Raw genomic sequence first — 23,167 nt, 5'->3', positions numbered from 1 at the left:
CGGAGGGTCATTTCCTGCTTAGCAGATGATTCTAAACCAGCTCTGGCCAAGCAAACCAGCGCTTTCTCACCACCCAGTGGTCTGCAACACCTTCTCCAGTGACATCTGAGTGCCAGAGTGGGGCCCTCTCCAAGCTTGTCCTTCCTTGGGTATTCTTCCCCAGCCCTAGGGTACCACTTAGAGTTCTCTTAATGTAGTCGTATTGCTGTATCCTAACTTAAAAATTATTTCAGCTTCTCCTGGTTAAATTTACTGTGTTTTATCTCCTGATTATACCTAGATTGCTAGAGCTGTGATTACTTGTTAGTTTGGGACAAGGACGTGAGCATGACTAGTACTTTCTCTTCTCTCCTAAGGAATAAGAGAACACACATTCTGCCTCCTTCCTTGTGGCTCTAAGTTTTACAAGAGGCAGGCTGTTAAATAGTTGATTCGTTGTTGTCTGTGGCTAAATGGGTATGTCTGTATGATTCTGGTGCTTGCTATAAGAAAGTCCACTTTTATACAGATGTAAGCCTCGTCCTCTGATTGCAGCCTTATCACTAGTAAAGATCACTATTTCATGCTCCACTTACCACTTGTCTACTGAATTAGTTTAGACCCTGGGTGGGGAAGAAGGTAATGCGAATCACTGAAAAGCACCTTGTTGCTTTTTCTTTTGACATGTTGAGTGTGAACTGGTTTAATCACTTTGTAGCTTTTAGAACAAGCCCAATGTCATAATTAACATACTGGTATATTGAAATCTAATATAAACATACAATCCTATAATATTTGCTTTCAGAAAATATCTAGGGAGCACTGCCAAATCATCCAACTTTTGTACAGTTGGGTCTTTTACCATAAGCAGATTTTAGTTATTTTTCTAAGTGTACTGGTCAATCTTTTTTATGCTTTTCATGGTGAGTTGACTCTTTAATTTTTATAAATATTAAATAATGAAATTGTTTTCTATAAAACTAAAAACATTTTAAAGAACATACACAACATACACAAGGGCCCCAAAGTGCTCACTTTTAATAAAGGTAACGTCAATTTCCAGAGACACAAAGAGTTCACCAGCATCATGACCGTTGATGGGAAGTGACAGACTTTAGGGTCTTAGATTCTGCATCACGTAGGAAGCTTTCAGTTGCAATAAGTAACAGAAACACCCAGTTGAGACTGGCTTACAAAATAAAGGAAAATTAATGGTCCACCCAGTTGAAACTACAGAGGTCCACCCATGTGCTAGGGATGAGAACTGATCCAGAATCTCCTATCATATGATTTAAAATTGAGTTTTTCCTTTTTTCCCAGAAGTCCTTTTCTAGGTGGTTAATCTTAAGCTTATCTGAAAAAAAAGTTTTTTTTTCTTCCCCCAGCTTGAAGTAGGACCTAATTTCTTTCAACTTCTTCCTTTTAACTCATTTCCTTCGTGTCCACTCCATTTTGGACACATTACTCCGATTTATGATCCTAAATAGGATTTGAGGAGCTCTGAGTTACATGACTCCTCATTCAAGAAAACAGCAAAGAGAGAATCTATGTCAGTATACTCAGAAAACAATGTCTTTGAGATCAGTCTGGCTGGAATGGTTTGTGTCAATTCCAAGCCATTCATTATGAGCAGAGATGGCACATGCAGGTTGGCTCTGCTGATCAGGGCCTTCCTCCGGGGCAGGGGAGGCCCATTCCATCTAAATCACAAATGTGAGAATGAAGGGAGAGGGTAGATTCTGCGAAGAAATCACTAGGCGGAGGAGAAATAACCTGCTGGGCAGGTAACAGCGGGTATTCATTATAGGTACAATACTTCCAGAGTCTATTTTCTATTTACTCAGAAAAAAATTTAAGACTTTAACCCTGCTTATCTCACATACATTCTCTTTGTTACCTGACACATTTTAAGAAAACATACATGAAGGTTAAATAAATCATTTCCCAGTATTTTATTTCTATAATAATTTTATCATCACTAAAAAGACTTTGTTATATAAGTGGTAATACATAATTTATCTGGATGATTTTATATTTGGTAAAGTGTCCAAAATTTTTTTTCTCTGATGCCTCATGAATTCTAACATACCTCTTAGTGTGTTTAAAAAAACAACATGACTTCCTAAAATTGCCAGACCAGGAAAGCGCACACTGAAACCTAACAGCCTTCTCTTTACAAGGCATGGCATCCATCATGGTCTTGGACCATCGGGTCATGTGTGTCCCCCCACGTTGAACTCCAGCAACTGTTTTTGCTTTGCCTGTATCTTGTATCTTCAGACATTCTCCCTACAATCATGTCCTCATTTCCCTTTGACATCCTGCCCCCTTCCCCTCCTTCCTTGGCTCCCAAAAATATTTACATGGCTGATAACCCCTTCTTTCTAAGTGTGCTGCTCCTATCTGATTGGTCTTCCTTTGTCGCCCGGAACATGTAGCCACCTCTCTCTGTTCCATGAATTCCTCTCACTTCTTTATCCATTAAAAACCCCAAACAGGAATAGTAAAGCTCCGAAAGGTCTCATACTCTATCTAGTCTCAATCCTTCAGCTTTGTCTTGCATTTCATTATTATCGTCAACTCACTGATCACGACATGTCACCTGTGCCTTTTCCCCATCGTTCCAAGGTTTCCTTTGAAATGTCTTCCTTCAAGATACTTCAATGTTTCCCACCTGTGAACCCTGTTCTAGTTCCCCTCAGGCAATAAACTGCTTCCAGCATCAACCAGGTCCACACTGCCACTAGCTTCCAAAGTAGTATCCTGCTTCTTGCCTGTCTCCTTTCTCCACACAACCACAGGATGGCCTCTTAGGCAATCTAAACCTCTGTAAGACCTGACCTCTGCTAATGTTTACCAGCTCAGACTATGCTAAGCACTTTACTTGGATTTATGCATTGACTCCTACCAGTAATCCTGTGCCTACATACTTTTAATATACTGATTTGTAGCAAATTCTGTTGATGAGCCATCCAGATTCCTTTTATGGGCTGGTGCACCCACAACCCAGCAGCAGCAGCAGGTGCTGGCTGCTAATGGCTCAGACCTCCCCCTTATTAAGAGGAGTGCCCTCAGCTGACAGCTCCTCCCACACCTCTGGGCAGCACAACCTATGTGGTCCCATCCATGTGCACAGTACACTGTACAGTCAGGCTGAGGCTGACCCTGGAAACCTCTTCTTCCCCTACTGGACCCTGTTTTCTTTACTCCATTACAGATTTCTCCCAAGAGCACATCCTCAATAAATGTTACATGCCCAAGGACCCCCGTCTCAGGAGTTGCTACCAAGCAACTGATCTAACACACCATTTTGCAGATGAGAAAACTTGAGGCAAACAGGTGGTGATTTGCTTAAGGTCAAGCAGAAAATGGGAAAACTGATATATGAAGCCAGTCTGGCTTGCTAGCCTGCGTTCTCCTCCCCATATGGTAACGGCCACTCGTCCAGTCTCCTCTAGCCAGGCATCCCCTCTCGCCAAGTTAATTCCTACCTCAGGGCCTTTGTACTTCCTATTCCTTCAGTGTTTCCTCTATCTCATTGTGGCTTCCTTCCTCACTTATGTCAAAATGTTTCAAATATTACCTCCTCAGAAACACCTTTCCTGACCCCAAATATTTACCCAGCATAGCAATACTATTCACAAGCCTGCTTTTTCATAGTATTTAATGCCTGGAATTATTTTATGCTCATATTTGTACTTTTTCTGTCACTCACACTAAAATGAAAGTTCCTTGAGGGCAGGAATGCTTGACCGGCTTCTTCACCGCTATCCCCTCGATGTTGGTAACACACCGGCACAGGGCGGGAACTCGGCAACTGTTTGTTGGAGAAGTGAAATGAGTTCTTTCTCAGAACTCTGTAAGAGCTTTGTAGAAATCTTCACGAACTATAGTTATTTAACGTTTACTTGTTTATTCTGTAAGCTTGTATGCTCTTACAGGATAGAAATTATGCTTTATTAATTTGGGGTACATAGGCATTCAAATAATGACACTAATTCTACAATTCGAGATAACTACATTAGTGACTTTCCATATACTGACTGAGAATCAGGATTTCATATGAATTATAGTACAATCCAGAAATATGAAAAAATATGTCACATGTAATACATAAAGTATTCCTACACATGTTACAAGAAACTATAGTATATATAATTAGGTACTTATCATTTCACCTTTATTTTTAAAACAATGCCATTTTCAAAATATAAAAAATATGCCTATTTTCAAAGAACCATTTAAATATGGCCTTGAAAAACCACAATATTTTATTTACAACAAACAGATGGTAGTGCAATAGCAGTGATAGATTTTTATAATAAATAAAAATATTAGCATTATTCTGGCATCCCTTTGGGGCAGAACTTTATATTTACAATGACTCATAAAAGTAAAACTAATAATGGCCATTAATGAAATGTGTACTAGAACCTGAATTTGAACAGCCAATGTCAATCAGTCACTTATTTAAGATCTGGACCCATGTATTTGAAAGCTGAAGTACAAAGCTGAAGTTTCTCAGCTCCATGCTGTTTGTCAACATTCAGTCACCCCAGTATCTGCGTAAGGGGATCTAGTTGCAATTCCAGTATACGATTTATAGACAAATGTGCTAAATAAGGGCTGACACTGCTGGATTCTAGTTCAGACTTTATAAATTTAAAAGGCACTAGGTATCCATGCCAAAAAAATAATGGGATCCAGTACTACATTTTAAATTACGGAAGAACCTCTGGAAATTAAATCAGTGGTGGAATTGCAACAGATGTCAGATATTTCTTAAGTTCAGAGGCGTACATAACCTCTCAATTTCTCTAGTGTGTTCCAAGCGAATTGAAACTAAATTTGTCTCACCAAAATTTCCTAATTCTAAAATAGTCGGGATCTGGGCAACATCTTTTCCAGCAAATCCTTCAAAGTTCAATTTACCCATGAAACAGCGATGGCATTCTTATAAGAAGTCATTTTCTTGCTATTGCACAGAGGTAAATTTTAAAGCTAATCCAGACAAACGAGTTCAGAAAAAAGAAGCACTTTATCTAATCCACTTAGCAAATGCTGCAAATTAGCTTCTACTTGAACAATGAAATAGAGAAATGTGTGAAACTCTTCACTCGGTGTCAGTTTTACTGTTGTGGTGATGGCAGTCAGTTCAAGCAGAGGTAGCCAAGTCCCATTCACACGGGGAAGGCAAAAAACAGCAAGACATTGTGAAGACTTGGCGGTTTTCTGACTTCTAATGATCACAGACTGATTTAGATTATGAGCCCTCTTGCCATGTAGCATTCTTCTGAGTTTCACGTTTCAAACACAAGGGAGCATGTGGTGCCTTGGGCAGCTGTGCTGAACTTATCTTCTTTAGCTTACTTTTTCTCTTCCCTAAGGTTAAGTAGAAAATGTGACACATTTTCATATACCACGAAGGTAATACAGCAGGCTGGAGTCACTCTAATCAAATTAGGAGCAATTCCTTTGTAAAATCCACCGATGCCTTCTTTTCTTTAGAGAGAAAAACAGATAGATGTTTAATTTCCTATATAGCTAGGCTGAAGATACAAAAGTTTAACTGACAGAGGGCATGGAGCCAACAGTCAAACCTCACTGTGAAAACAAACCTCCATGTTTTCAATGTCCTGGGTAGGGAACTAAAAAGTGCTTTAATGACAACCATCTTTCAAATGCCTTTAAATGTATAAACATGCAAGACTATTAACTGATCTAACATATGCATTAAAAGCCTTACATATTATACAAATGCGAGAAAATACTACGTATAGCACTTGCCAAAATAAAATTTTATTTCTTTAATGCCTAGAACAGAAAGATAGCTTTGGAACTTGTCATGGGGGGTAACTGGTAAATATTTACTAAACTGAACTAAATTTAAACATTCTAAATATTCTGCTCTGGCTCTTTAGAATTAGAGATAAATATAGGGATGCTAGTGAACATACATTTTTCCCAAATGTGAATACTGCAGTAAGTTTTCATTTAATGTAGTCAATAGTTTCTTTGACTTAAGTGAAATGAAATACAACAAAACCAATTCTACCACAGGCTAATAACTGATACAAACAAAGAGTTAAGGTCCTATGGCATCTCATTAACATTATAATGAAATGATGTTGTTTCAGGACTTGCTATACTTGCGAAAGTTATGGGCCCCCAGCAGGTGTGGTGCCTTCTTAATTAGATTAAACCAGGTCTTTTATGACTTCCTATATTCAAGGCTATTCAAATATTTTTTTAACATCTAAATTTTGTTTTATTAATTTGTCAAGGCACTCTCACATATCTCATTTGATTTTTAAAACCTTGTCAGCCTAGTCATTCTAATTTTATAAATCGAGCCTTAGGGAGGGAAAGTCCGTGCTTCTCTGTGTGGAAAGGGGAAATGGGAAAGCAGGGGCTACCAGCCACGCTTTCATCCCAGCGCACTGGCCTTCGCTACATAACCAATGTCACCTAGACAGTTGGAGACTTGAAGGTACCTCCTAAAAGCTATTGTGACATGCCATATGCTCTCACCTCCATGTCCTTGCGATTACATCCAACACACCCTCGTAAGACATATGCTGATCCTGAAGACGAGCTCTCACAACTTGGTATGGGTATGTTGCTGCTACGGCAAATATTTTGGATAGTGCTGCAACAGATATGTATTCTACTGTGCTCTAAAATGACAATGCAAAACACATGCTTTGCTTTAGACAGGGTTTCTTAAAAAATATGTAAGTATATATAGAGTATATCGGAAAACAAACATTTAAATGGACCTGGAAGTGAAAAATACTATTTCCCCTCTTAACACAGGGTCTGAGCAATTAAGGAGTTCTTTTTTTTAACATCTGTGTGTCATTAGCTTATAAAACATTTAACTATAAATGAAATTACTGGCAGAGTCCATATTCATCACTCATCATCACAACAACACTCCCAAAGTAAACATGGCAACATTTCCATCTATTACATCCCCATAAAAGTAAATAATATTGTATATTTTTTCCAAGAATCATCTTACCAACTGGGCTTCTGGTGATCTGTTGATATGCTGGTTGTATTTCAACTTCAACAATTCATATGCCATAAACTGAAGGGCACCATGTGATGTTCCAAACAGCCCAGGAACAAATCCCTAAATTCAAACAAGCAAGCAAGCAAACAAACAAAAAGCTAAACTAAGTAAGCAAATTCCTAAATGACTACAGCTTCCAGGGAGGGGAGAACGGAATGGGTAACCTCAATGTGTGACTCAACAAATGTTAAATGCACAAAGTTTTAGACAGTTCTTACCCCCACCATGTCATGATAATACATCTCATGGTCACAGGGATACACAGGTTAAAGTATAGTTCCAACACTGTAAACCAGATTCCAGTTTTCACTAGTTTGTTTCTTGCCTAAGTTTGGCTTCTTTTTATGACTGAATATAGGTCACTCAGAACTTGGACAGTAGAGCCAAGGAAAATTACAACAGTCAGTGATGATTTAAAATGTATTGATAATTCATTACCTTATACAATCCACGCACACCTTCACACTTATATATTTTCCAAAGGGTATGAAACATCCCTTTGTATTGCCGCTGTGGGGCATTAACAACACCATCATACTGCAGCATAAGGCGGGTCTTTGCCACCCAGAATGGGTTTGTGATGCACAGCGTCATGGCTCCTGAAAGCAGATTTAAATATTAGTCAGCATGCTGGTACTTTCTCACTTATGGCAAACCGATCGTGGTTTGATTCCCAGTCAGGGCATATGCCTGGGTTGCAGGCCAGTTCCCAGCAGGGGTTGCACTAGAGGCAACCATACATTGATGTTTCTCTCCCTCTCTCCTTCCCCTCTAAAGATAAATTTAAAAATCTTAAAAAAATTAAAACAAACACACAAACAAAAAACGGACACTTAGGAGCAAGACACACTATAACCCAGAGGGGTGGAAGGTTAGGGGGGAAAGGACGAGGAATCTAGCACCTCAGTAATGTGTGGGTGTGTGCATGTATATTCACCTCAACTTTACCACAATATTGCTCAAAAGTCCATTCAAAGTAGCTACTATATTCTAAATTAAAGAACTATGCAATGTAATAAGTATTATTTTATATTCTTTACAGGAAGTGAGAATTTTATACAAAAAAAACAAAAAAACAAAAACCAAAAACTAAAAACCTGTATCTGGATAAGTTTCTCACTTGCTGAGTTTTCTAAGTAGTCTTCTTTTATTCAACAAGTATTTCTTGTTCTTGTGTGATTCAGATCTCTACTAGCAGCTAGGTATTCAAAAGTGAGTAACATAGTTTTTGCCTTAAAAATCAACACTGAAAGAGTAAAGTACATAAAATATCAAGTAAAACTTTTATTTTATTTATTTTTTATTTTTATTTTCAGGGGAGAAACATCAATTGATTGCTTCTTGCACACGCCCTGACCCAGGACTGAACCCGCAGCCCAGGCATGTGCTCTGACCTGCAGAACTGGCGACCTCCTGCTCTGCAGAGCAATGCCCATCCCACTGAGCCACACTGGTCATGGCTCAAAGCAGAAAGTTTAAAGACTTACGGGTCTTACTTTGTTTTCCCCTTCTGAATATTATACACATGAGGCAATTAAACAAGGCTACTAAATTGTACTCATATAATTTGAAAACTAAGATTATACTTTAATTGCAAAACCACTATACTGAATCACTTTAAACTATTAGAGATTTATAACTTTTCTGAATTTTATTACCCTGTGGAAAGTAAAATTCTTGAAATACATCCAGAGAAATCAGTAAGAATACCTACTCTTTATACGACACAAGTAAGAATACCTACTCTTTAAAGAAAGTTCATGTGATCACTGATTAGTATAGTTAGATAAGCATATGTAAGCTCTGGTGCTCAAAGGAAAAAAGGCAAATAAAATAGAAAACAAAAGTCAAAATTTGACATTTTAAATTTCACACACAGTCTTACCGGCTTGGGCAGCTGAGACAAGGTACTCTGTTGCCTCTAACTGTTCAGCTCTTCCTTCTGTCTTATATGATTTGATGGCATTGTAACTAAGAGAGTAAAACATGAGCAATTTAATAAATATTTGAGTCGGTGTTATTAAGCAGTAAAGTCTGTTTTAAATTGGTGTGTAACTTAACAATAATGCCTCAAAAGTAAAATTCAATGCATAATGCAGCCATGAAATAAGACCTTTTTCAAGAATGGATGCACTGGCAGGGTTCACTGTTAAGATCATACCTTTCCTCCCCCCAAATACATATGGCTAGCAATACGTATGCACAATATTTTAACCCCACACTTGACAATTAAGAAAAACAACAGGGAAAACCAGGAGTGGGGGAGGTGCAGTGGAGGACAAGCCAAGGGGGAGGAGGCACTTAACAAGTATGTGCTGAACATCTGCCTTCCGGTATATGGTTGGCAAGTACAGTAGATAAAAAGATGAAACCTCTGTAGATCCTTCTTAACAGACTAAGGACCATAAGCAGCCAACAAATAATCATAACAAAAGATAACAGACAGTATTATAAAATACTGAGAACTATGACTGATCACAGAAGGCTCTGTGTGGGAAGTGGCACTGGCTGAGGATGGAGAGGGAGGTACAATCATGACAGGGAAACAGACAAGCATGAGCAGCAGTTATAATAAGGATGAATGGGAAGCCAGGAAAAAACGGAGCCACACTTGAGTGGCAGACTGGCATTTAGGCTTTATTGGCAGAAAACAGAAAACCACTAATGTATTTCTGAGTGGGGCGTCAAATCAGCCTATTTTTTCTACCTCCAGTCTCCACTTTCTCTTCTTTGAAGATTTCAGGTAAATAAATCTTCCCATGCATTGCCAACACCATTCTAACATGAAACAAATATACTGTTTTATTATAAAAAATTTTCAACCCATGAACCTTATATGGCTTGTTCTTACCAACTGTCTTTGGAAAACCTACACAACTCTGAAATTCACTAATAGCATGAATTTTATACATATGGTTTTACCCTTCTAAGTGTAACTTAGAACTGAAAAAAAAACCCCTACACGATACTAAAGCCGAATTTTATTTTCCTTTCACTTAAAGCAGCACACGCTCCTCCACTGCAGTGTAGTGAGGCCTTCTCCCCATGCTCTTGTCCTCTCAGTAGGTTGAATGCGCCGGCCATACATGCTTTCTGTAGCTTCTGCAGTAAGCATGAAATAGTAGTTATTTCTAATGGTGATGGTATCTTACAGGTTAAGGATAAAGGAAATGAATGAACTAAGAAGATGATGAAGCAGGTCAAATAAGAGGTAAGAAGGACCATGTCTCAAATTCTTTCAGCTACAAACTGGCTTCTGTTTTGTTTCCAGGAGGGATTTTCCTGGGGTACATGACGTCATAGGAACCCAAGATCTGTTCTCGTCTGCTTTTGCAACTTCATTACAAACCAAACGTATTTTGGTAAGCCATTGTCCTGAATTCATCTCACGGAAATGGCTCCATAAGAGTGCTTCTCCAGTCCATCCCTTTGACTTCTTCCTATTAAGAACTTTCTTCCAGACCAAATGACTCTGATAATACCTCACAAAAGGAAATAAGCCATTTTGTGCTTTCTGACCCTTTCAATTCAGAGAAGCTGAGTCAATGACACACCATGCATTAACTCATATGTTAAAAATCACTAAAAACAAAAATTGCTTTTATTTAACATCAGAAGATCTCCTAGATCTACTCACAAGAAAAAGTAGAGTCCCCAGGATAAGCCTGCACCCCACACATTTGGGGTTACTCCTTGGTAAAGTCCCCGTAGCCCATCAAGTTTCCAAATGGTAGTCAAGCAATGCAGAATTCCTTTGTATTTCGGTCTCAGTTCCAATCCATCACTCACTGCAGTAAGAGATACACAGAATCAGGTGAGAGCAAAATTCAAGCTCTGAATCACATATAAACATAGATGTACAATCATGTGAAGGAAGCACATTCAGGAGAAAAACATTTAGGTAGATGAAATTATTTTCCAGGGTTGTTTAAAAATAAACACACTTGTGAATTTATTGAAGTTTTTATTGAGGGCATACTGAGCACTCAGGTAATACTGAAGGACGCGTTGGATTAGCAGCTCTTAAATACCCAAAAGCCACTTAAGTAAGTTTCAACACGAGTTTTGTTTTTGTTATAGATATCCAAGATTAACGATTCAAATGACCAACAATATTACTAAAAAAATAAACTTACTAATACTTCAGTAGCTCCTGTCATTGTTTACATCCGAAAACACTCTTCTTCAGGCTACTTTCACCCCCACTCTCCCAGTTTTCCTCTTATTTCTTCATCCTTGTTTCCTCTTTGGCCACTACATTTCCTTCACAGCCTCCTAGTCTGCCCATCTCTCAAATGCTGATTTTTATCAGCAACCTTTCCCCCCAACAGGCATAGTCTCTTAATTACTAAGTAGTTTGAACTGCTGTCCCTGTGTTAGTTTCTGCATCTCTAGTCCCGATCTCATTCCTAAAGCCCAGACCTGGCTTCCATTTTCACATGGCATAAGAGTTGTGTCAATCTAGCAGCTTCTTAAATTTCTGGAATCACTTTCCTTTCCAACCTTTAGCATTTTACCATTTAGCTATACCAAACTACCCACTATGGTTTCAAACTAACTGCATATGCTATAGAATCGGACTTACTAGGTTTGAATGCCAATTCCAACACTTACCATTTGACCCTGAGTTATTGATTATTCTGTGACTGAGTTTTCTCAGCCATAAAATTAGAAAAATAATAAAACTGAACTCTAAAACTTACAAAACTTTTATTACATGTAAAGCCCTTAAAATTCTCCCTGACACATAGCAATCATTCAACAAGTGTTTGGTTTATTTATGCTACTGGCTCTTGCAATAGTATATACCAAAACTCAACTGTATGCTATTCTTATTATTGGACTCTGCATTTTGGTTCCCTGGCTAATCTGTGGATTATTCGATTTTCAGGTTATTTTAGAAAATCATTATTTTTATACCTCATTTACATTCTTCTTTGTTGAGACTTTCTCATCATTCCTGACTATTTAAAACTTCACTCTACCCTTTGCGCCCACAAGGGTGCAGAGGATAAGGATAAAAAATATTTAAGAAACAACGATAAAAAATATTTAAGAAAAAAAAAGTTATGTTGTTGATTGTACTAAGTAATTAGGCCTATGATGGCTACATCTATACTGAAGGTGTACAGACTTTTTTCCCCTTGCCCTTATTCCTTAAATAATACAGCACAACTATTTACATAGCATTTCCCTTGTATTGATATTAGATATTATCACTAATCTAGAGATGATTTAAAGTATATGGGAGGCTGTGTGTAAGTTACATGCAAATACATCATTTTACATAAGGGATCTGAGCATCTGGGGATTCTGGTACCCACAGCGGGATCCTGGAACCCGTCCCCTGCAGATACCATGGGATGACTGTGTATTTTCAAGTTAGAAGAAGTCTCCATGATCACCTTATCCAACCTTTCCACCCAATAGAAGAATATCTTCTCTGTCATCCTGCCACTGAACTACTTCTAGTCATCACAGTTTCATTTCCGGGCATTACTACTTTGCCAGGCCAAAATCTGCTTCCCTGTAATTTCCACCCAACTTCTGTCTGCCCTTTAGATCAACATACAATAAGGCAGCTCCTTTTCTTACATGTCGGTTCTCTAAATACCATTGGTTCCATCCCCTATACCCCCGCCCTCCCGCCAAGCTAAACTAGTTTCTTCAGTAATTTCTCATATGAAATTATTTCTAATTTTTCTTCTACTCTGGACACCTTTGAATTCCAATCTGCATTTGGCTCACTGAAGTAATCCAAGTTTCATTTAAAGTTACATTGAAGACTAACACCCCCAATCACTAGATATGACAATTGTAGGAATTAATTTTATTAAAGCATAAAAACTACAGCATTAATGCATATGGCCAACCATTCTGATTTCAGCTATCCATTTTGCCAAACTTTCTTCTTTTCTATCACCATTTCACAGCCACACTGTGGGCTTTGTTATCACAAAGCCCTGCTTCAACTCCTAAATCTTTAATTCTGTCCTCCCACCCAATTTTTATTGCTTTATCTGTTACCTTGGCCCTACTGGTCTCTTAAAACTCTCTCCATTTCATCAAGGTTACCAATCTCCTCAGGTACCAAGAATTCCCTTCCCACAGGCATTGTATGCTTATCTCACACTCTGACACTCACTAGGGCAACCACACTATTCCTCAATCTCAGCTGACATCCCTGCTGTTTCTAGGCAAAAACTGTCGAAGAGAAACACCAAGTCATATAGGAAAGTGCCTGTAACAAAATCCAAAATTCTTTTCTTCATGTTTAAGCCACTGTACACCACGGATTCCCAGATGCAGTAGAGTGCTTAAATGCCAGAGGGTTCTACATTATATTTCTGGGTTCAAATCCCAGCTCTATTGTTATAAACTGGTGACTTGGGCAAACTAGTCAACTTCTATTATCCTCATCTGTATAGTGTGAAAAATAAAGAAATAGGGTTGTACAGAGTAGTCAGTACGATAATGCATAGGTTACTGCCTTGCTCCTAGTAAATGCTCAATGAATGTTACATCATAAATTATTTGTGCATGCATCATAAACTCCATGGAAATAATATGCCTTTGTGGGTTTTCTCCAATGGATACTACTCCATAATTTTCATTGATTTTTCCTTCACAGCATGGCTGCTTACCTCCTGCAACTGCCAAAACAAAGACCTGATGGAACCTTTACAGATATAGACACGTAGGGCTATCAGCAACCTATAATCTTGATAGTCTCCCTCTGCTCATATTTTTGAATTTAGATTTATTCCATTTTGCCCTTGGCTTTATAGGGGAAGGGACAAAAAAAATCCAGAATTATCTTTTGGAGGGCAGCCCCCTTGTAGTACAGGCTTCCCCCGCTAGGTGAGTGTTCTAGGAACCCATCTGGATCAGTGTACCAGTTTACTTTGTTGTGAAGGGCTGTGGTTTAGTTTCAGGGAATTTTTTTTGAAGACTCTTTCAATGCAAAGAGTCTTCATTAAATAACCCATCATTTCATGGTGGGTTATTTATGAACACACCTGCCCACACCAGGCTGAGTTTTTGACCCAAAACTCCATGACCTCTTGTGCCCCACACTCCCTATTCACCCTACCTCGCCCCTAGCGATGTTTTTTGTTTCCCTGGATGAAAAAGGTCCTCAAAGGGAAATGTTTTGTTGGTGTGGAAGAGGTGAAACAAAAAGTGGCAGAAGCACTAAAAGACATCATAATCACAAGTTCAAAAACTATTTTGAAGCTCTGGCTGGTGCAGCTCAGTGGATTGAGCGCTGGCCTGCGAACCAGATTGTCGCAGTTCAATTCCCAGTCAGGGCACATGCTTGGGTTGCTGGCCAGTTCCTAGCAGGGGACGCATGACAGGCAACCATACATTGATATTTCTCTCCCTCTCTCCTTCCCTTCCCCTCTAAAGATAAATAAATAAATTTAAAAAAAACTATTTTGAGCAGTGAAAAAAACATCTCGATAGGTGTATTGCATCAAATGGAGTACTTTGAAGGTAACTGAAGTTTAAACATGTAAGAATGTTTTTATAAATAAATTCCGGTTTGTGTCCCCACTTGTATGTTGTCTAGAATGATCTTTCGTACCACCAAGTCTCACACCTACAATTAGACAGTAAGTTCTCCTCCAAGAACTTTGTCTAGGTGGTTCTGTATCCCCTATAGCAGTCTACAAATGTATCGAGTGAATAGGATAGAATTAAACTCTTTAAGATAAACCATTTCTGCAGATCTAATTCTCCAGGCAGAACTTAATGTATTAATGATAAGAGAACTGAAATGACAGAAAAGTTCGCGAGTAAAGTTATCAAAGACCTTCTTTTAAACCACCTTTTCCAGAATTTAGCTTTACCTTACTTTGTTGATTTCAAAATACTTAATTTACTTAACTCAAGGCACTTTAACCAATAAACCTAAATAAACAGCAATAATACTATTTAGATTCCAGCCACCAATTCCTTCACAGGACCTTGTACCACACTATAAACGCTAAAAAACAAACCTTCAAGAGAATTCTATCTCATATTTGCTGCAGATTATGCCTTACACTAAGCACTTCCTGAGCGGCGCTGACCCTCACATGACTATCCTAAGATTTCAACCAGGAATGTTTTGCACGTGCTGAGAGATAAGCCTAAAATGTGACAACCCTTTTATTTACAAATCAGGCTTTGATTCCCACATTCTACACCAGTGAGGACTTTATTATTGATGCTCCCCATCTCTTACTCTTGGGGAACCCCGGTGACCACGGCCAGATCCCTTTATCAGGGCCCCTTCCTCAAATCCAGTTCCAGGTGAGGCCGGACAGCAATCTTCAACGCTTGCCTCTCAGTATGGAGAAAGCAAAGAAAAAACTAAAGGTTCCTTGAGCATCTTCACCACCCAGTTCTGGGTGACAGCAAGCAGAAAGAGCCCAGGGTCAGAGCGGGCTCTTACCTGCAAAGCGTATTTTCACTAGGTCCAGCGGGTGCAGCGCGAAGTTGGATAAGACGCCACCACTCACACCCGCCACGAGGTTCTCGTACCGGACGTGGCGGAATACCGTGCTCCACGCCGAGGACCCGGGCGCCGACTGGCCCTGGCCCGTCATTGACTCGGGGCCTGCAGATACTTCGGCGCTTAGGGCCGAGGAGGTGGGACGAGAGGCAGTGGCCACCACCGTGGCGACAATCGCCACCCTGAAGCAGAACAGCGGGACGCTAGCGCACTTCCGGGACCCGCGCGCGGACTCGGAGCACGGACCCACAGCGCGAAGCTGGCAGACTCTGCAGCAAACCAGGCATGACAAGGGGCAGCCGCAAGTGACGCCAGCGGAGAACGCGAGGGAGGTGGGTCTCCCGCTTCTGGCGAGTCCCCGCCCAGCCTTGCTCCCTGTTGCCGCAGGCTGGGGCTGAAGGGCTAGGCCGTGAGGGTACCGAACCGCCCCCGGTCAACCCTCTGCCGTCAAACTACGGAGCGCCGCCGGGTCCAGCCGAGACGCCAGGTTTCCTGTTTGTGTAAGTCACATGGCCGGAAGTGGCCTGAAACAAACGGAAGTAGCACGTGCGGACGGTGGGGGCAGTAACCGGAACTCGGAGGGAGCGCTGGTGGAGTCGGCCAGAGCTCGACCCCAAGATGAAGGTGAAGATGCTAAGTCGGAACCCGGACCACTATGTCCGCGAAACCAAGTTGGATTTACAGAGAGGTGAGACAAGTTAGTAGAGAGCCCTCCAGCCTTGGGTCTGGCCTGGGCTTGCACCAAGTCAAGTGGGCGGGGAGACGCGCTCTTTTCCCGTTCTTTCACTGCTCCGTTTCTCCAAGGCAAACTTTTTACAGATCAGGCCAGACGGGACTGAGTAGCAGATAAATTCTCCTGAAGTCCTTCTAAAAAGAGCTTACTCTAGTGGTTTGTGGGAAAGTTAGCAGTATGGAGAATGCTTGAGGCTCCCCTGCCCCTTTCTCAAATTGTTCTCAGGTTCCTGTTGAAAAGTTCAACTTGAATGAGCCAAATTCGTGGGTTGAAGAATTTAACAAACTGGCTTCCCTAAACCTTTCCGTTGCCCTAACTTCTGGCCACTTCATAAAATTACGTACATCTGAATGTAGGAAGAGACAGGTGAAACCTAAAGCCATCAGTTTTATCAACAGCTCTTGGAATTGGAAATTGTTAAAATGAAGTTAATGAGTTTTACTTACCCGTATTGACCTGTTCCCTCATTAGCATGCTGACTGCTTATGAATTAATCATGTAATTGCTCATGGTATCTAAATGACAAGGGACGGACCATATGTGTGAACAGACTATTCTAAATGAAGGGAATAACAAGTTCAAAGGCCTTTAGGCAAAAATGAACTCCGGGGCTGTGTTATCGGAGTTTGAGTAAGGGATGAGTGATAGAAGATGAGGCTGGAACAGTATTTTGTCATTTTAATTGAGTAGTGGCGGTTATCAACATGTATGCGAGAATTTGCTACGAAGTAAAGATCTACTCATAAAATGTTTACAGATTAAGTAACAAGACGGTAATGTTTCTAACATACATTAGGTTATGTCACTAGGATTTGACATCGTTTTGACATCTTGAACTTGGTCCCATCTTCCTCTCTAGTTTTGCTAGTCATTACTTTTCTCACAAGTAGCTTAAATTTACCCTTGCCAATATGAGTGTATTTGAGGCATTCTGTTAATGCAGGAATGAGTGAATGACCGACTAGTCATAGAATCTCAGTGTTAGAAGGTGATGACTTATCTGACCTTAATGTTAAGGGTCTTACTTTTTATAACAACTTTCTGTTTCTTTATACTTGGTGGAAGTGTTAATAGCAAAATGGGAAAATAGAAGTATTGGAGCTCTGGAAAGCATAAAATAAGGAAGACATTTGCTGTCTTCCCTTATTCTTTTACTTGTATTTAGCTGTTGTTTCCTTGCAAATTTTGTGCAGTATTCAAATGCTTATTTGAGTACTTTGATTCGTTGACCTGGGGGGAGGACATCAGAGAATCTGTATTTTTAAAATTCTGTTGGCTATTCTGATACATTGATTAATATACAGATGTATGAGAAAAACTTACGTGAATATATGCCATGTTTTTGTCAGCTGTGGTATCCTCAGTGCTTGTAACATAGCAGATGTTCCATGTATACTTGTTGACAGAATGTATGGATTTATAGGTTGGAATGATGGTAGTGATTTGAAACCCTTTGTAGAAGACATGAAATTTAAGCTGAGTATTTTTAAAGCATACGTAGGGTTTATTTACGTTAGGATGAGAGTTGGAGTACATTCTCGGTGGAAAGAAATGACTTCTACAAGTATTCAAGAGTGGGAAAGGTCAAGGCAGTTTTAGGTGACAGTGAATAAACCAGATTGGCTGGAGCCCAAAATTGGAGTTTCAAAAATTACATAAAGCTGGAGAAGTAGGTTGGGACCATATTGTGGAAGACCAGAAAGGAGCTTGAAATTAATTCCATTGGTCAGAGGTCTCTAAAACTGATATATTGGGCTATTCATTGTGGAATAGAAAAAAACAAAGAATACTTCAATTTACATTTCTTATGTTAAAAAATAAATTAATCTATTTAGATAATACTTGCATCAACACAGTCATTTCAGCAGTATGTTAAATAGTCACATGATGCGTCTGCTTCTTGAAAATATCTGGAGAAAAGACTAGAGGCTTGACATGGTGTGCTTGCTTCTGCTTTCAGATGTGAAGCTTGCTTATACTCTCAGAATAGTGCAACGTGCTCTACAGTTTACATTAATTGGAGTTTTTTATTACTTTAATAGAATCTTCATAATAATTTGTAAAGTGATGGGGGGCAGACATAAAAATCTGTTTTTCTGCAGAGGTTCCTTGGTAATATATGGCAGAGTTCTTAGAAGACTTGTGGAACATAATGATGAATTAAGCATTGTAAAATTTGATGAACTTTTCTGTGGCTATGAATCCTAGGTAGGAGTTTTTTTCTGATATGTCTGTGTTCTCAATAACACAGTATTGTGGATTAGCAAATTCTGCCTGTATCTTTTGCAACTGCAGTAGCAGTTAAAACCAAACATTGTAATTAAAACCTTTGAGTAGCATTAGATTAAGATTTTTTAAAAACAGCATCTTTAATCACATGCTCTTAATAAGTTCTGTGTGTGTGTATATAGTTGAGCAGCAGAGATCTGCTCAAAAACTCCATTCCTAGAGGTATACAATGAAAAGAGTTTGAAGACTACCAAGAGTTTAGTAGGAAGCCTTCAAAAGTTTTTGAGCATGGGAGTGACATGCAAAAATCTGTGTTTTTAGAATGATTAATCAGGTGATAGTGTAAACTGCTATCAAATAAAGTAGGGATGATAATACAATAGTTCAAGTATAAAGTAATATGGGCCAAAACTAAGTTACTGGAGGTAGGAAGAGAAAGGGGAAAATGAGTAAGAAGTATTTCTGAGAGAGTATAAGTAGGACTTTTAAGTTTTGGCACTGGAGAATAAGGATGATTGATGGGTAAGCTTGATTGAATGTTGAATATAGCACTGCCAATATCAGCATGTTATGAACTTGTAGAGAATTTTTGTAAGAACTTATTTGAGCCAAACTGACAATTGCTGGGAAGTAGGATTTCAAATGCTCGGGAGAATGACATTTTTTGCAGTTTCTTCTATATGTTTGAAAAAGATTTTGTGCTCTCTCGAGGGTGGTTAAGCTTATTCAAAGGTGTGTTGACCTAGAAGCACAGAAACAATGGAAAGAGTTTGCTTAAGGCAAAGATGAACCTTTTACTAAAGACACTATATGCAGGGGTTATAATTACCTTCTACCACCTGTCCGTTTAGAAATTTGTGATTGGATCATCCTGTGAGGTTGCTTCTGTAGAACCTCTTTTTTATCCAGATTCTTTGACAGGGAGTCAGAAAGAAGAGACAGCAAGGTGGAGTCATGAGGTGAGAAGATAGGTTTACTTTTAGATATTCAGGGTATGTTAACCGTGACAACATGTTAGGCAGCGTAGCATAACAGTTAAAAACATTTATTCTAGAGCCAGATTGCCTTGGTTTGAATCCTGACTTCATCACTTCATAGGCAAGTTACTGCTCTGTGCCTCAGTTGCCCCATCCATAGATTAGGAAGTAATAGTAGAACCTAACCCATAAGGTGCAGAGGCGATTAAATGAGTTAATACAAGGTATTGGCCCCCTGGTTGGTGTGACTCAGTGGATTGAGCGCTGGCCTGCAAACCAGAAGGTCTGGGGTTGGATTCCTGGTCAGGGCACATGTCTGGGTTTGCCGGGACAGATCCCTCGTTGGGGGCATGTGAAAGGCAACTGACGGATGTTTCTCTCCCTGTCTTTTGCCCCACCTTCCTGTCTCTCTAAAAACAAATAAATAAAATCTGGATTACCAGCATAGGTAGATATGCTTTGCTTCTTTGTACAAGTAAAAGTAGGACAACGACAAATTTTAAAACAAAAAACCACTAGAACTGCCAGATAATCAAACTGTATGGAAATCTGACAACCAAGGAGTTAAAGAAGGAACATTCATCCCAAATGGTAGGAGGGCTGTAGATGGGCAGCCAGGGTAGAGTGGGTGTGCAACAAGCTAGTGGACTGGGTGGGACTGGGTGGACGAGACAGTGGCTATAGACTGGGAGGTCCCACATTCGTGTGTGGATAAGCCAGGAGGAGCAACTGGGGAGTGAGAGAGACCATGGAACTCAGGGTTCCAGCATGGGCAACTAAAGCCTCAGAACCTCTGGTTGTAAAAAGCTGTGGGGGTTGCAGCAGTGGGAGAAACTTCCAGAATCACAAAAGAGTTCATTGGAGAGACCCACCAGGTCCTAGAACATACACAAACCCACCCACCCATGAATCAGTGCCAGAAGGGCTCAATTTGCTTGTAGGTAGTGGAGGAAGACCGAAAGCAGGGTGAGAGCAAGCAAGTGTCATTGTTCCCTCTCTGACTCCTTCCCCACATACAGCACCATAACACAGCAAAGTGGGGTGCCCCCCTCTGGTGAATACCTAAGGCTTCACCCCTTATAACATAACAGGTGCGCTGAGACAAAGAAATATGGCCCAAATGAAAGAAGAGATAAAAACTCCAGAAAAAGAACTAAGTGAATCAGATTCAAAGTTCAGAGCATCAGTAATCATGATGCTCACAGAAATGATTGAGTGCAGATGCAAAATAGAGCAAGAAGTGAAGGCTATGCAAAGTCAAATAAAGCAAAATATACAGGGAACTAACAGGCAAGGGAAGGCAACTGGGACTCAAATCAACAGTTTGGACCGGAAGGAAGAAATAAACATTCAACCAGAACAAAATGAAGAAACAAGAATTCAAAAAAAAATGAGGAGAGGCTTAGGAACCTCCAGGACAACTTTAAATGTTCCAACATCCAAATCATAGGGGTGCCAGAAGGAGAAGAGGAAGAGGAAAAGCAAGAAATTGAAAACTTATTTGAACAAATAATGAAGGTAAACTTCCCCATTTTAGTGAAGGAAATAGATTTTCAAGTCCAGGAAGTTCAGAAAGTCCCAAAGAAATTGGACCCAAGGAGGAACACACACAGACACATCATAATTACATTACCCAAGATTAAAGATAAGAGAATCTTAAAAGCAGCAAGAGAAAAGGAGAGAGTTACCTGTAGGAAACTCTCATAAGGAGTTCCCAGAAGACTGTCAGCTACTTCTCAAAAGAAAGCTTACAGACTTGAAAAGTCTGGAAAGATGTATTCAAAATCACATCTTTCACAGGCAGGGCTTCCACATCCAAAATTACTCTGTCCTGCCAAGCTGTCGTTTAGAATGAAGGGTAGATAAAGTGCTTCCCAGATAAGGTCAAGTTAAAGGAGTTCATCATCACCAAGCCCTTATTCTATGAAATGTTAAGGGATTTATCTAAGAAAAAGATCATAACTATGAATAGTAAAAAGACAACAAACACAACTATCAGCAACTGAACCTCAAAAACACAAACTAAACAAGAAACTAGAATAGGAACAGAATCATAGAAATGGAGATCACATGGAGGGTTATCAATGGGGAGGAGGAGGGGAGAGTGGGGGAAAAACCAAAGAACTTACATGTATGACCCTAGACATGAACTAAGAGGGGCAATGCTGGTGTGGAGTAGTGCAGGGCGGAGGAGGATAAAGGGGAGAAAAAAATGGGACAACTATAATAATCAATAAAATATACTTAAAATTAAATTTTAAATTACTTTAAAATATATAAGGTATTTGCAAGAGTGCCTGGCACATGGTAAACTCTTTTTTTAAGTAAGTAAACAAACATGGAAAGTGCTCAATAAATCGTAGCTATAATCATAATCACAACAGTGTTTGTTATGCAGTGATTAGCACTGGAGATTAATAATGTTCCTCGCCCCACTAGTTGCTTAGAATTCAGTTGGGCAAACGTTTATCATGCACTTGTTTGTGCCAGGCACTGTGCTAGGCATAGGAGTATAAGTGAAGAATGTAATGGAAGCCCTGCCTGTGAACACTTATACCCGTTGAAATGAATGGCAGGACACATAAAAGGAAAAGCTGCCCTGACTGGTGTGGCTCAGTGGGTTGGGTATCCTCCTGTAAATCAGAGGGTTGCAGGTTCACTTCCCACCGAGGGCACATGCCTGGCTTGCAGGCCAGGTTCCAGGTGGGGGCGGATGAGAGGCAACTAACTGATTGATGTTCTCTTACACATTGATGTTTCTCTCTTTCTTCTCCCTCTCTTCCCTCTCTCTAAAAATAAATAGATAAAATCTTTTCTTAAAAAGCAAAGGCTCTGTATATACAGGGTCTAAGTCTTTTGTAAAATATATGCATTCCATGAGTTTTTTGGCAGTTTTGGGAAGGTTTCTGGACAGAAGGTCTCCTTTTGTATTCTTCAGTGCTAGGCATAGAACAGTGGCTTACTGAATAACAAGTTGAATGTATTAGCTAAGGAAGACCACAGGAAATATTAAATGTGAATCGTTTTTATTAAGAGGAGTCACTTTTATTTCAGTTCCAAGAAACTATGATCCAACCTTACATCCTTTTGAGGTTCCACGAGAATACGTAAGAGCTTTAAATGCTACCAAACTGGAACGGGTATTTGCAAAGCCGTTCCTTGCTTCCCTGGATGGTCACCGAGATGGAGTCAACTGCTTGGCAAAGCATCCAAAGAGCCTGGCTACTGTCCTTTCTGGGGCATGTGATGGAGAGGCAAGTGTCACTCTAAATGATGTTTTCAACTAAAAATAGTTATATTACAAATGTGCTTTAGTTTTGAGTCTCTGTGAGTTTTAATTGATTTCATTTTTATATGTTGTTTTCTTTTCATTCTCAAGGCTCAATTAGTAACTTCTGTTTCTTTTCTAAACCCAAGAAATTAAAAATGTAGTAGCTTTAAGCCTAATTTGATAGTAAATAATAAAACATGTTTATAATAAAGATTTTCAGTGTGAGTTTTATTAGTAGCAGGATGTTAGTAATGATTCAACACTTATTTCCCACTCTGGCAAAGAAAGAAAGCTTTGAAACACTTTAAACTAGAATCAATAGAGTATTTAACAGATTGAATGTTCTGCTTGTTGGTATACTTATCCTTAATGTTCGCATTATTTTAATCCAGAAGATTTT

The 23,167-nt window shown here is 39.6% G+C and overlaps 2 protein-coding genes across 2 annotated transcripts in view; one reads left to right on the top strand and one right to left on the bottom strand.

Moving 5' to 3' along the window:
• Positions 1 to 998: 998 nt before the first annotated feature.
• SLC25A32 (solute carrier family 25 member 32) lies at positions 999 to 16,021 on the bottom strand. The gene is made up of 7 exons (XM_037133396.2): positions 15,498 to 16,021; positions 10,695 to 10,845; positions 8,943 to 9,028; positions 7,496 to 7,656; positions 7,004 to 7,117; positions 6,511 to 6,656; positions 999 to 5,481 (listed from the first exon to the last, which is right to left on the bottom strand). Exons 1-7 carry the CDS (start codon positions 15,649 to 15,651, stop codon positions 5,346 to 5,348), a joined length of 948 nt encoding a protein of 315 aa, XP_036989291.1. The 5' UTR covers positions 15,652 to 16,021; the 3' UTR covers positions 999 to 5,345.
• Positions 16,022 to 16,078: 57 nt separating this feature from the next.
• The window catches only part of DCAF13 (DDB1 and CUL4 associated factor 13), a 30,915-nt gene continuing 23,826 nt past the window's right edge, over positions 16,079 to 23,167 (top strand). The window contains exons 1-2 of the mRNA XM_037133404.2: positions 16,079 to 16,245; positions 22,551 to 22,750. Of these exons, the coding sequence (XP_036989299.2) occupies positions 16,176 to 16,245; positions 22,551 to 22,750 (270 nt within the window). The 5' untranslated portion in view covers positions 16,079 to 16,175. The remainder of the gene's footprint in view (positions 16,246 to 22,550; positions 22,751 to 23,167) is intronic.

This window comes from Artibeus jamaicensis, unplaced genomic scaffold, assembly GCF_021234435.1.
Source record: "Artibeus jamaicensis isolate MK-2021 breed Jamaican fruit bat unplaced genomic scaffold, CSHL_Jam_final scaffold_916, whole genome shotgun sequence".
Taxonomy (NCBI): Eukaryota; Metazoa; Chordata; class Mammalia; order Chiroptera; family Phyllostomidae; genus Artibeus; species Artibeus jamaicensis.
The sequence above is the reverse complement of the archived record's forward strand: the minus strand, read 5'-3'. Positions and strand labels throughout refer to the sequence as shown.